This window comes from Choloepus didactylus, chromosome 6 (assembly GCF_015220235.1).
Source record: "Choloepus didactylus isolate mChoDid1 chromosome 6, mChoDid1.pri, whole genome shotgun sequence".
NCBI lineage: Eukaryota > Metazoa > Chordata > Mammalia > Pilosa > Megalonychidae > Choloepus > Choloepus didactylus.
The window spans coordinates 97,857,591-97,871,375 of NC_051312.1; the positions used below are offsets into that span (position 1 = coordinate 97,857,591).

Genomic DNA, 13,785 nt, shown 5'->3' on the forward strand with positions numbered 1-13,785 from the left:
CGAAATGAACAGACTTAATTCACCTTCTATTTCCCAGAACAAAGATGAACATTCAGGAAAAAGTTGTAAAAGAGTATTAGAATTTCATTTTAGTAATTCTGGTTTTAAACAGTATAGAAATAGTGGAGAAATTAGAATGTTCCAACATTAATACCAAATATTCAGAGTCTGCCCTTTGACCCCAAGTACACCAGAGAAAGTAAAGATAATGATTTGTTTAAAAGCCTTAACTGTTCTACCTCTGAGGATAAGCATTTGAATAAGATAAAGAAAAAGAAGGGGGCAAAAAAAAAAAAATTTTTTAAGGGGAAGGAAAGAAGATAGGTTAAAAAAAAAAAAAAAAGACCAATCTTCTCTCAGAGAATATGGCCCATCCACATTAGAGAAAGGATTAAGCAGACACATTCAGCTTTTCTAACAGATTCTCTTTCTCTAAGGTTTCAATACCCCTCTCACACTCACTCAGATAATCACATTAGTTTTGTCATTAAAAGCTCCCTTTTCATAGAATGCACCTAAACCGCTTAAACCACCCAGAGAGGTCGCATACATTATCAAACACCAAGACAAACGGAAGAGATTTACCATCTTATGTCTTATTATTTCACTGTATCTATCTGCATCCTTCTGAATGCTCGGAAGTCTAAACTAAAAGATTTGGTGGGTTATCAGCTAAAAAATGATTCCAAAATAAACAAACTATTTTTTTAATTTATTCTTTAAAATTATTTAAAGCTACTCTTTCAGTAGAGAAGAGATCTTATATTGAAATAGGTTTTTGCTGATAGAATAGTCAAATGACAGAAGGGTTCTCTACTTCTCTTTTCTCTTTCTCTTTGTATTCTATCAGCCAAGTCCATGATTATTTATGCATGAATGTTGCAGCTCCCATTAACAGTAAACAAAAGAAAATGGAGTCTGCATGTACAAAATCCAAAGACAAATTTTTTTCAGTGGTACTTGAGTTGACATGGAAAATGGCATTTAATCACTGCCTATGGATCCTTCAGAACTGGTACAAGGTCCAGTCAGAATTGGAATTCACCTCCCTTTTTTCATAACCCAAATGTTACATATTATCTCACTGTACTAAGCCTGAGTTACAGACTCAGAAAAGGACAGCTGTTTGTCAGCCCTTTAAAAAGGAGGAAGTGAATTAGAGGGAGGAGGAGTCCTAGTTAAATGGAACTATCCAAGTGAAAGAGCAGTCCCCAACTGGGTAGTGTTTCAGGGATTAGCGGGTTGGGAGAACAGAGAGCAGGTCAAGAAAGGAGAAAAGAATGAACAGTGAAAGAAAGTGATCCAAAGCTAAAATTTTGGAAAGGAGACATATAATGGAAAAACTCTGAAAATCAGATGGATAACTGTAGGATGAAATTGGTAATACTGTAGACAGAGGAAATGGAAGTTTCTCAAGCAAAAGGCAAAAAGTGAAGATTACTTTTCGTAGGATGCAGTCAGGAAACAGAATCGTAAGTATTTTATAAGCCATCAAGATTCCCTAATATGTCAAGAAAAAGGATAAAGTCAATAAGAAACAAAGAGAGAATGACAAGAACTTGTTCTAAATTAAAAAAAAAAAAATTAAAGGATGATTGTAGGGCAAAGACACTGAGTTATCTTGCCTTGAAAATAACTTTGAAAATATACACACACAAACACACACACACACACAAAAGATAAAAGAAGAATTGTGCTAACTCAAAGACAGGTAACAAAATATTTGACTCCACTGGTTTGGACTGATTATTTAGGAGAGAGAAAGGATAAAATACTTATTTACATTTAAGACCTAACAGCAAAATATCTCAAGAGGGACATTAAAGAATTGGGAGAGGAAACCAAAGTTAGACAGCTTATTTTTCCAAATCATGACAAACCAACTAACACCAAAAAGCTGTATTCCTTTGGCTGTTTTTCTACATCAAGAGACAAACCCATGGGTCAAATCTGCCCACCACTTGTTTTCATAAATAAAGTACTATTAAATCACAATCATATTTCTTCGTTTACGTATTGTCTATGGCTTTTTTGCACTACTGCTGCAGAGTTGAGTAATTGCAACAGAGGTAATATAGCCTGCAAAGCCTAAAATATTTTCTATCTAGCCTTTTACAGAAAAAGTTTGCCAGCCCCTGTTCTAAATAATAAGGAAATTCCCCATATGCTTTTATCACCTGACAACTCATTTGTTCCTCAAATGGGAATAAAGATTCAAATATAACTCTCACTTTGTACAGAGCAAGCATACAGCACTAAATCTGATACATATCATACTGTGAGCAGTGATTCAACCAAACCTTCAGTCAATTCTCCTAATTCAGTGCAATGTGGTGGAACATAGGCTTTGGAGAGTGGCAGACCCAAGTTCAAATTACATATCCACCACCTCTTAGTTGAGCATTAGTTTACTCCCCATAAAACTGGGATTATACCTTTTATCCCTCACAGTATTTTTGTGAGGATTCAATGAGACAGCATATATGAAAATGCTTTGTAAATAGTAAAACAACATGGATGGATAAGACATTATTAACACATAGACATTTAAAGAGACTAATTGAGATAAGATTTGGTTTCTCATTATTTTGATCCAGATTTTTTTTAATAAGAGAGAGAGCTGCTCTTTTTAATAACTTTGTATTACCAAAATTCAATTTAATTCAGAGAATGAAAAGTCAAGCCACAGACTAGGAGAAAATATCTGCAAAACATGTATCTGACAAAGAACTTGTATCCAAAATGTACAAAGAACTCTTATAACTCAATAATAAGAAAAGAAACAACATGATTTTAAAATGGACAAACAGCTGAAACAGACACCTTATCAAAGAATATACACAGTTGTCAAAGAAACATATGAAAAGATGCTCCACATCATATATCATTAAGTTAAAGTAACAAGGAGATACTGCTACACACCTGTCAGAATTAAAGCAACAATCAAATACTACTACAACCCAAATACGAAGCAACAGAAACTAGGAACTCTCATTCAGTGCTGCTGGGAATGCAAAATGGCATAGCCACTTTATTTCTTCAATGGTGAAGCTAAGCCTACTTATAACTATGCCTAAGAGTCACCACCAGAGAACCTCTTCTGTGGCTCAGATGTGGCCTGAATCTCTAAGTCAACTCCACAAATTAACTCATTACCTTCCCCCTTACATGAGACATGACTCCCAGGGATGATCCTGGCCCTAAGCCATTGACAATGCCTTCTTGACCAAAAGGGGGAAAAGAAATGAAACAAAACAAAGTTTCAGTGGCTTAGAGATTTCAAATAGAGTTGAGAGGTCATTGTGGAGGTTATTCTTATGTATTATACTGTATAGATATTCCTTTATGTTTCTAGTGTATTAGAATAGAGAGACGGGAATACCTAAAACGTTGAACAGTAATGCAGTTGCCTTGATTCTTGATGATGATTGTATCACCATACAGCTTTCATCATGTGACTGTGTGATTGTGAAAACCTTGTGACTGACACTCCCTGGATACAGTGTATGGGCAGGTAAGTAGTAAAATAAAGACAAATAAATAAATAATAGGGGGTAGATAAAAGGGTATGGGATGTTTTGAGTGTCCTTTTTTATTTTTATTATTTTTTTGGAGTAATGAAAATGTTCTAAAATTGACTGTGGTGATGAATGCACAACTGTATGATGATACCATGAGCCACTGATTGTATACTTTGGATAGATTATATGGTGTATGGCTATATCTCAATAAAATTGTACTATATATGTATGTCTATCTCATATAATCAAGTCTATGAAAAATTTATTTTGTCATCCAGAGTCATGAAAAGAAGAGGACATATGGGCATCAATAAATGATTGCGATAAAATGGAAAAAAAATGGCACAACCACTTTGGAAAACAGCTGAGCAATTTCTTAGAAAGCTAAATATAGGTTTACCATATGATCTAGCAATCAATTCTGAGGTTTCCTAGGATAGTCACTCAAAGGAGCTATAAACTGATGTCCACACAAAAACCTGCACATGAGTACTTAGAGCTGTTTTATTCATAATTGCCACACATTGGAAACAATCAAGATGCCCTTCAACAGGTGAACAGATAAGCAAACTGTGGCATATTCATACAATGGAATATTACTCAGGAATAAAAAGAAATGAGCTATCAAACCACAAAAAAACATGGAGGAACCATAAATGCATATTGCTAAGTGAAAGAAGTCAGTCTGAAAGGGCTACAAATTGTCTGATCCCAACTCTATGTCAATGTGGAAAAAGTAAAACTATAGAGACTGTAAAAAGATCAGAGGTTGCCATGGATTCAGGGGTACGTTGGGGAGGAAGGGTGAATAGGTGGAACATGGAATTTTTAGCACAGTGAAATTATTCTGTATGAAACTGTAATAGTTCAACATAAATTTCCTCCAGCTTGCTATGTGCAAAACACTCACCAGTCATTCTACTTTTTAGATAAAGAAAAATGACTCTAACAGCAAATGGACTTGTTCCATTTTGGCTACAAAGTTTCAAGCAATGTGTGCATTTAATACCTCAAAGGGACAGTTAAATTAAAAGTGCTTGTAAACTGGTTCTTGTATTACCAATTCTATATTCATGCCCAGAACCCATTCTGGTTGCAGTGTCAGTTATATTCTCTAAACTTAATAACCATGAAGTTAGCCAGCCTTTATTGTTCATATTTTTTTTACTGTGGAATATAACATGTATACATAGAAGTGATAACTTTCCAAGTGCAATTTAACAAGTAGTTAGAGGCAAATCTCAAAGAATGCTATGGGTTACAGTTCCACAATCTCAGTTCTTTCCTTCTAGCTATTCTAATACCGTAACAACTAAGAAAAAGAAAATTATACAGAGATTCAGTATTCATAATCCTTTGTTAAATTCCATTTTGTCTGTTGCTACCCCTTCCTCTAGTTTAATCACTTTCCTGATACTCATGGACATCTAGGCAGTGATCACCCTAACTTGTTCAAGTACTTGATTTTTTTAGTTGTTATTGTGAATGGAATTTTTTTTATCGCCTCTTCAGTTAGGTCATTACTAGTGTATAGTAACATTACTGACCTATGTGCACTAATCTTGTATCCCACCATTCTGCTGAATTTGTTTATTAGCTCAAACAGCTTTGCCATCGATTTCTCAGGATTTTTCAAATATAAGATCATATCATCTGCAGATAACGACAGTTTTACTTTTTTCTTTCCAATTTGGATACCTTTTATTGCTTTGTCTTGGCAAATTGCTCTGGCTAGAACTTCTAGCACAATGTTAGATAACAGAGGTGACAGTGGGCATCCTCGTCTTGTTCCCAATCTTAGGGGGAAGGCTTTCAGCCTCTCACCATTGAGTACTATGCTGGCTGCGGGTTTTTCATATGTCTTGTATCATATTGAGGAAGTTTCCTTCAATTCCTACCTTCTGAAGTGTTTTTATCAAAAAGGGATGCTCAAGTTTGTCAAATGTTTTTTCAGCATCTGTTGACATGATCATTTGATTTTTCCCTTTCGATTTGTTAATATGTTGTATCACATTGATTGATTTTCTTATGTTGAGCCACCCTTGCATGCCAGGAATGAACCCTACTTGGTTGTGGTGTATAGTTCTTTTAATGTGCCTTTGAATTCAGATTTGCAAGTATTCTGTTGAGAATTTCTACATCTATATTCATTAGGGAGATTGGCCTACAGTTTTCCTTTTTTGTAGTATCTTTACCTGGTTTTGGTGTCACAGTGATATGAGCTTCATAAAATGAGTTAGGTAGTATTCCTTTTTCTGTCAATTTTTTGGAAAGTTTGATAAAATTCCCCTATGAAGCTATCTGGTCTTGGGCTTTTATTTGTAGGTGATTTTTGATGACTGATTGGATCTCTGCTTGTGGTTGGTTTATTGAGGTCTTCTATTTCTTCTTGGGTCACTCTAGGTTGTTCACGTGTTTCCAGGAAATTGTCCATTTCCTCTAAATTGTCTAGCTTGTTGGCATACAGTTGTTCATAGTATCCACTTATGACTTTTCTTATTCCTTCAGGATCCACAGTGATTATCCCACTCTCATTTCTAATTCTGTTTATTTGGGTCTTCTCTTTTGTTGACTTTGTCAGTCTAGTTAAGGGTCTGTTAATCATGCTGATCTTCTCAAAGAACCAACTTTTGGTTTTATTTATTCTCTCTCTATTTTTGTTGTTGTTGTTGTTGTTGTTCTCCAGCTCATTTATTTCTGCTTTATTTCTTTTCTTCTACTTGCTTTAGGGTTAGTTTGCTGATCATTCTCTAGCCTCTTCAGTTGTTCAGTTAGGTCTCTGATATTAGCTCTTTCTTGATTTTTGAGATATGCATTTAAAGCTATAAATGTCCCTCTCAGCACTGCCTTCTCTGCATCCCATAAGTTTTGATATGTTGTGTTCTCATTTTCATCCGTCTCTAGATATTTACCTATTTCTCTTGCAATTGCTTCTTTGACCCACTGGTTATTTAAGAGTGTGTTGTTTAACCTCCATATATTTATGAAGGATCTGGTTCTTTGGTGGTTATTGATTTCTAGTTCATTCCATTAAGGTCAGAGAATGTGCTTTGAATAATTTCAGTCTTCTTAAATTTATTGAGACTTGTTTTGTGCCCTAGCATCTGATCTATCCTGGGGAATGTTCCATGGGCACTAGAGAAGAATGTATATCCTGTTACTTCGGAATGTAACACTCTATATATGTCTCTTTAGTCTAATTCATTTATCATATTGTTCTCAATTTCCTTATTGGTCCTCTGTCTAGTTGTTCTGTCTATACAAGAGAATAGTGTATTGAAGTCTCCTACTATTATTGTAGACATGTCTATTGCTCCCTTCAGTTCAGCCAATGTTGTCTCATGTATTTTGGAGCTCCTTGACTGGGTGCATAAACATTTACAATTGTTATTTCTTCTTGGTGAATTGTCCCTTTTATTAATATATAGTGTCCTTCTTTGTCTCTTATGACATCTTTGCATTTAAAGTCTGATATTAGTATACCTACCCCTGTTTTCTTTTGGCTGCAGCTTGCGTGGAATATTTTTTCCATCCTTTCACTTTCAGTCTCTATGTGTCACAGGGTCTAAGCTGAGTCTCTTGTAAACAGCCTATCAATGGGTCATATTTTTTAACCCATTCTACCAGTCTGTATCTTTTAATTGGACATTAAATTTATTTGAATTATTAGATCCTTCCCACAACCCTCTCTGGCATGTAAGTACTGTTATCCTATTCCACCAAGGAAGACATGGAGGCTCAGGGAACAAGAGCACCTTGCCCAAGATCATATGGCTGGTAAGTGGCAATTTTGGACCAAACCCTTGCCTTCAGGATCCAAGTCAGTGATCTTTCTACTCCACCATACTATATGGGGATCACCTCCACATTGTGTGTGTAGCACTTAGAATGCTTTGGCAGTTGACTGAATCATATCACTATGATGAAAACTGCCATTTATCAAGCAGTGGCCATGAATTATATAGTTCTAGGTGTTTTACATATACTACAAAGGTACAAAACTTAATATGCAAAATGCATAGCATGGAATTTGGTACATAGTAACTATTCCATAAACAGCAACAATTATTCTTACTTCTAATCTATATAACTGCAATCTATGAATATTATAACCATTTGTCAGCGAGGAAACTGAGGTTCAGAGAAGTTAGATTAAATGCCCGACTAGTGGCATAACCAGAAAATGGAAAAACCTAGGATTCCAGCCCAGGTTTGACTAACTTAGGCCCCCATGCCACTGGGCCTTTCTATGTGCTTAAAGTTAGATAATGCACATGAAAAAAAGAAGTATGTTATCAAAAATGATGAAAGGAATTATTCCTCTTACCTTCATAGGCCAAGCAGGCAAAGGCTGTAAAAAATTAGACTCATAAGGGTAGTCCACCATTGCCAGGTTTACCCAGGTTTCCGAGATCCAGTCTTTCAAACTCTGGATGTCCTGAGAATTTGTTAATGGGCTACATAAGTGAAGGGCCTTAGAAAGCCACTGCAAACCACTTCCTGAGAATAGAATCACAGTGTTAGAATTTACTTCTCCCAGAAAGCACTAGTCAACATAAGGCCTTACAGATCAGTTATTCTTCACTTAGTATTTTAGAAAACAATCATTTACACCATTTCTCCAAGATGATTTTTCAATATTGAATAAAATATTTTAGAGCAACTTACCAGAATTAATATTTTGAATTATTCCCCCTTTTAAGACAGTATTTTCAATTATAATTGTAAAATATGGATATACAGAATATATAAAGAACTGCTACAAATCAATAAGCAAAAGGCAGACAACACTATAGAAAAATGGGCAAAAAACATAAATAGGTACTTCTTAAAAGGTGATAATATCCAAATGGCCAATTAAAATATGAAAAAGTGCTCAACTTCATTACCCATCAGGTATATGCAAATTTAAATCATAACATTACAGCACTACACAACCACACGATTGCTAAAATGAAAAAAGCTAATGTTGGTAAGGATATGGAGCAACTAAAATGCTATACACTATTGGTGGGAGTGCAATTTGGTAAAACCATTTTGGAAACTCTCTGCAGTATCTTCACATACACTCAGCTTCTGTCCCAGCATTTCCACTCATAAATATATATCCAGCTAGACATGTTTGAGAACATTTATGGCAGTACTATTCACAGCGGCCAAAATGTGAAACAACCCAAATGTCCATTAACAGTAGAATGAATGGTGGCAATAAATGGTAGTATCTCTAGTCAATGGAACACTATATAGCAATGAGAATACATAAATTGCAATTAAATAAAACAAATGGATGCATCTAGAAAACACGGGGTTGAGCAAATATGGGAGACACAAAAAATAAATGATATACAATCTGAGTTACCAAAACTTCAAGAACAGGCAAAATTTAATCCATGGTTCTAGAATTGAGGATAGTGATTACCCTGGGAGGTGCAGAGGAAAGAATGGGAAGGGTAGAAGAGGATTTCTGAGATGCTGATGATGTTCTCTTTCTTGATCTGAATGCTGGTTATACTGTGTATTCACTCTATGAAAATTTTACAAGCTGCACATTTTGATCTGTACACTTCTCTGTTATGCTTTAATAAAAAGTTTATTTAAAAATGGAAGCTTGCCAAAAGATGGAAACAACCCAAATGTCCATCAACAGATGAATGGATAAACAAAATGTGGTATACAACACGACGGAATATTATTCAGCAGTAAGAAGGAATGAAGTCCTGAAATACGTGACAACATGGATGAACCTTGAGGACATTGTGTTAAATGATATAAATCAGACACAAAAGGAAAAACGTATGATATCACTGATATGAACTAATTATAATATGTAAACTCACAGACATAAAATATAGAATATAAGCTATCAGGATATAGAATGAGGCTAAACAATGGAGAGCAGTTGCTTAATATGTGCAGAAGTTTAACTAAGTTCAATTTAAATGTTTGGAAATGGATAGAGGTGACAGGAGCACATTATTATGAGAATAATTAACAGCACTGAATGGTGTGTGGATGTGGTAGAAAGGGGAAGTTTAGAGTCATGTATGTCACCAGAAGGAAAGCTGGAGGTTAAAACATGGGACTGTATAACAGTGAATCTTGTGGTGGACAATGACTGTGATTAACAATACAAATATAAAAAAGTTCTTTGATTAACTAGAACAAATGTACAACACTATTACAAGGTGTTAATAATAGAGGGGAATATGGGGGAAAATGTACCTATTGCAAACCATGGTCTACAGTTAACAGTAATATTCTTTCATCAACAGTAACAAATGTACCACACAAATACTATGGGTCAATAATAAGGGGGATAAGGGGTCCTGGAGGATCTATGTTTTATTTTTTATTTTTATGTCTTTTTTGGAGTAATGAAAATGTTCTAAAATTGATCATGAAGATGTATGCACAACTATGTGATGATATTGTGAGCCACTGACTGTATACTTTGGATGGTTTGTTTGGTATGTGAATATGTCTCAGTAAAGTTGCATTTTTTTAAAAAAGTTAAAAAAAAAAAAAGGAAGTGTTGAATTTAACAAGTGAAAGATAAAATTTGAATCAATTCCATCCTCCTGGTTAAAGCTTACCTGTAGTTGCAAGTTGATTAATGGCATCCCAGGACCTGTGGATGCTCTTTTCACAATTTGGGCCACTTTCCTTAAAATCTGTAGTTACAATCTCCATAAATATACCACAAGGTACCAAACCGTCAAACTGCCAGATTGGGGCAGAGGCTGCAAGAGCTCTAAATGGTAAGGAAAACCAGGAAGGGGAAAAGAAAAAAAAAAAAAAAAAAAAAAAAAAATATATATATATATATATATATATATATTTAATTCAAGCTCTAAAATTGAAACTGAGATTGAACAAAAATGGTGAGAAAATTACTTAGATTTTATCTAGATAGAAACCCCAGGAAAGACTATGTTCACTCTTATGGGTGCAGACTTATTGTGGGTGGGATTTGATTGGACTATTTCCATGGAGCTGTGACCCTGACCATTCAAGGTGGTGTTGATTAGTTTACTGGCATCCTCTATGAAAGGATAAAAGGCAGAGATGTTTAGACAGAAAACACACAGAGACATTTTGGAGACAGCTGTCGAAATTAGAGCCAACACAGACTCAGACGTTTGGAGATGTTAAGCTAAGAGACGAAGCCCAGAGTTTGCCCCGGAGAAGCTAAGTGAGAACCCACAGAAGCTTAAGGAGAAAGCCACTGGAATCAGAAGCTGAAAGCAATGCAACCTGGGAGCAAAGGACCAGCAGACACCAGCCACATGCCTTCCCAGCTGACAGAGGAGTTCCGGATGCCATCAGCCTTTTTCTCAGAGAAGGTATCTACCTCTTGATGCCTTAATTTGAACATTTTTCTGGAATATTGCATTTCTGGCAGCCTAGCAAACCAGAATAAATAGAATGGAAAATATTTTACTCCAAATGAATCTCTAAATTTGCCTTAATGATCATTAAGAAGTGTACGCAACCAACATAAATGCACTTACCCAACTACTATATGAGGATATTTCATCCTGAGCCAGGCTGCGAGCATGCCACCATAAGAGCCCCCTACTGCAATGACAGGTTGATTTTCAGCCCCTGGGATAGTTTGTTTCAAATGTCTGATTAACTCTGCAAAATCAGCCAGAGCTTGCTCTGATGTCAGAAAATTCAAGTGTACAGTCTAAAGAAAAATAACAAAAAACACGGGTATAAATATGCACATAATAGCAGTTTAAGCACAGCAAAGGGCCAAGGTCAGATAAGCTTTTCGTCAAATAGAATTTCTAGACAGTAGAGGAAAGATGCCCAGTCAAAGCAATAACAGTGCTAAATAAACAGCTCATGTTAAGTCTGTGTAAAAACATAATATATTTTGCCCTCAAATGTAAATTTCTACTAATTGCTATTTACTAAAGACCTTGTTGAAATTGTAGAAACAATAGAAACAAATTGTAAACAATATTTAACAGTAAATGCAATGGAATACAAAACTAAGTTTAATAGACAACTGCTATATTATACTCATTTCATATCCTGATACATTTAAAATAGCTATCATAAAGGCAAAAATAAATGAAATCCTATCGAAAATTGAGGTAAGAATCATCAGTAAAAATAAAACTCATCCTTCCATCAGAGAGATTATATATTATGTCTGCCATACCAACAACCTGGAACAAATTGGCCTGCCTGCTGTAAACAACTAAAAATTGGAAAAAATATATGGGGCAACTATTTTAACCATTTTTAGGTATTAGATAACAGGCAGCACAAGGTACTGATCCTTGAGAGGAGGAACAATAGCAAAGTAAGTCCATCATCATCTAGCTTTTTGCTTGGGGACATTTTCCATACTGCGGTGTAAAGAGGCAGAGCTCAAGCTGAATCCTGCTGAGCTGAGGAGGCTAACAGTGTATTTTCAAAATATGTTCACAAATTCTTGACTTTCTGCCCTTCAAAAGGTGAAGCCTAATTCCCCTCCCTTTGAACTTGGGCTGCCTTCAGTGACTTGGTTCTAATGAACAGAATGTGGCAGAAGTGATGGTGTGTGACTACCAAGGTTAAGTCATAAGAAGCATTACAACTTCCACCTTGCTCTCTTGGATTTCCCTGCTTTAAGGAAAGCTAGCCACCATGTCATGAGGACACTCAAGTAGGCCTTTGGAGAAGACCAGAAGGAGAGGATCTGAGGCCCTTTGCCAACATCCAGTACCAGTTTGTCACTCAACTGAATGAGCTACCTTGGAAGTGGATCCTTCAACCCCAGTCAAGCCTTCAAATGACTGCACTGCCAGCTAACATCTTAACATCATGAGAACACCTAAGACAGAAGCACCCATCTAAGCCACTCCTAATTTCTGACCCACAGAAACATGAGGAATTGTGTTCCTTGTTGTTTCAAACTACTAAGTTTTGAGGCAATTTGTCATGCAGCCATACATAAATAATACAGCTACCCATCTATATTAGGATAGCCCGTTTGACCTTTGTGCTTTAATCTCACCACTGTTTGACACTTCCCATCATTTGACACATTCCTGCATCACACTGTTCCCATTTTTCCTCTTTTCTATGTATGTCACCCACTCTTTTAGTCTTCTTCCTTATCAAGGATGCATGCCTTCTGACATCTCACCTCCTTTCTCACTGTCAGCCACTACTTTTTACATTCAATTTTCATGGCACTATGTGTACAGTTGAGTGCAATTTTTTACAAACCTTAAACATAATATTTATAATATCCCTCATGCTACCAACAAATTCTGTGAGCACAGAAGGGAAAGCAGCATACAAAGAGTCCTTAGTTCTATTTCACTGCTCACAGGGACCCAGGAGTGGGAGTTATGTTCCTATACTCAACAGGCTAACTGTTTCTCAACAGTTTTAGGATCTAACAACTATGATATTCAGATATTTATGCATGATAATAAGCTAAAGATACAGTTTCCTTTGCAGCACGAAAAATACCAGAAAATTGTTCTGCTTCTTATTTACAGTGAGGACACTTTTTATTTATTTTTTATTTTATTTAAAATATGAGATAATAAAACCTCTGGGAGCAAAAATAAAAATTTCTAGCAACCTATGTCAGCAAAATCCCACCTCTCCACAGAACCATCCAAAAGCAAGTAAAAATCCTCAAAACCAACATTCTCAGACCTCTGGAAAATAGTCAAAGGTTTACATTAACCAAGCAAATGCTGAATTAAGAAAAAGGCAACTTACAAATGCTCCTGGTAATAAAGGAAATTTCTGTTACATCACTAGCTGAATGCACACTAAAGGAATAGAGACTTAAGTGGTCACACATGAAAAAGAATATGGTATTTGCAAAAATAGTTTGGAAAATCACCAAACAAATAGACTACTTTAGCTTTCAATAATAACACTTCAAAAAAATCAGCAAACCCTGGGGGAATGGGAAAAATCTGATTGTCAGAATTAACACATTAAAATAGTCAAATGTCCAGATTTCAACCAAGAAGTACAAGGCATACAAAGAAACAGAAAAAAGTGGTCTATTCAAAGGAACAAAATAAAGCTATAGAACCCATCCCCAAGGAAGCACCAATATTGTAATTACCAAAGAAGTTAAATAACCTGTCCAAAATATAGTCAATGACCTAAGGAATACATGGACAAAGAACTAAAGGAAATCAGGAAAACAATAAAAGAACAAAATGAGAATTTCCATAAAGAGGTAGACATTATAAAAGGAACTAAACAGAAACTTTGGAACTGAAAAGCACAATAA

General features: G+C 35.6%; 1 protein-coding gene across 1 annotated transcript in view; it reads right to left on the minus strand.

The window, feature by feature from the left end:
• LOC119538223 (prolylcarboxypeptidase) overlaps positions 1 to 13,785 on the minus strand; it is a 93,939-nt gene that overhangs the window by 20,411 nt on the left and 59,743 nt on the right. The window contains exons 4-6 of the mRNA XM_037841047.1: positions 11,033 to 11,211; positions 10,115 to 10,272; positions 7,849 to 8,021 (exon numbers count right to left, since the gene is read on the minus strand). Of these exons, the coding sequence (XP_037696975.1) occupies positions 7,849 to 8,021; positions 10,115 to 10,272; positions 11,033 to 11,211 (510 nt within the window). The remainder of the gene's footprint in view (positions 1 to 7,848; positions 8,022 to 10,114; positions 10,273 to 11,032; positions 11,212 to 13,785) is intronic.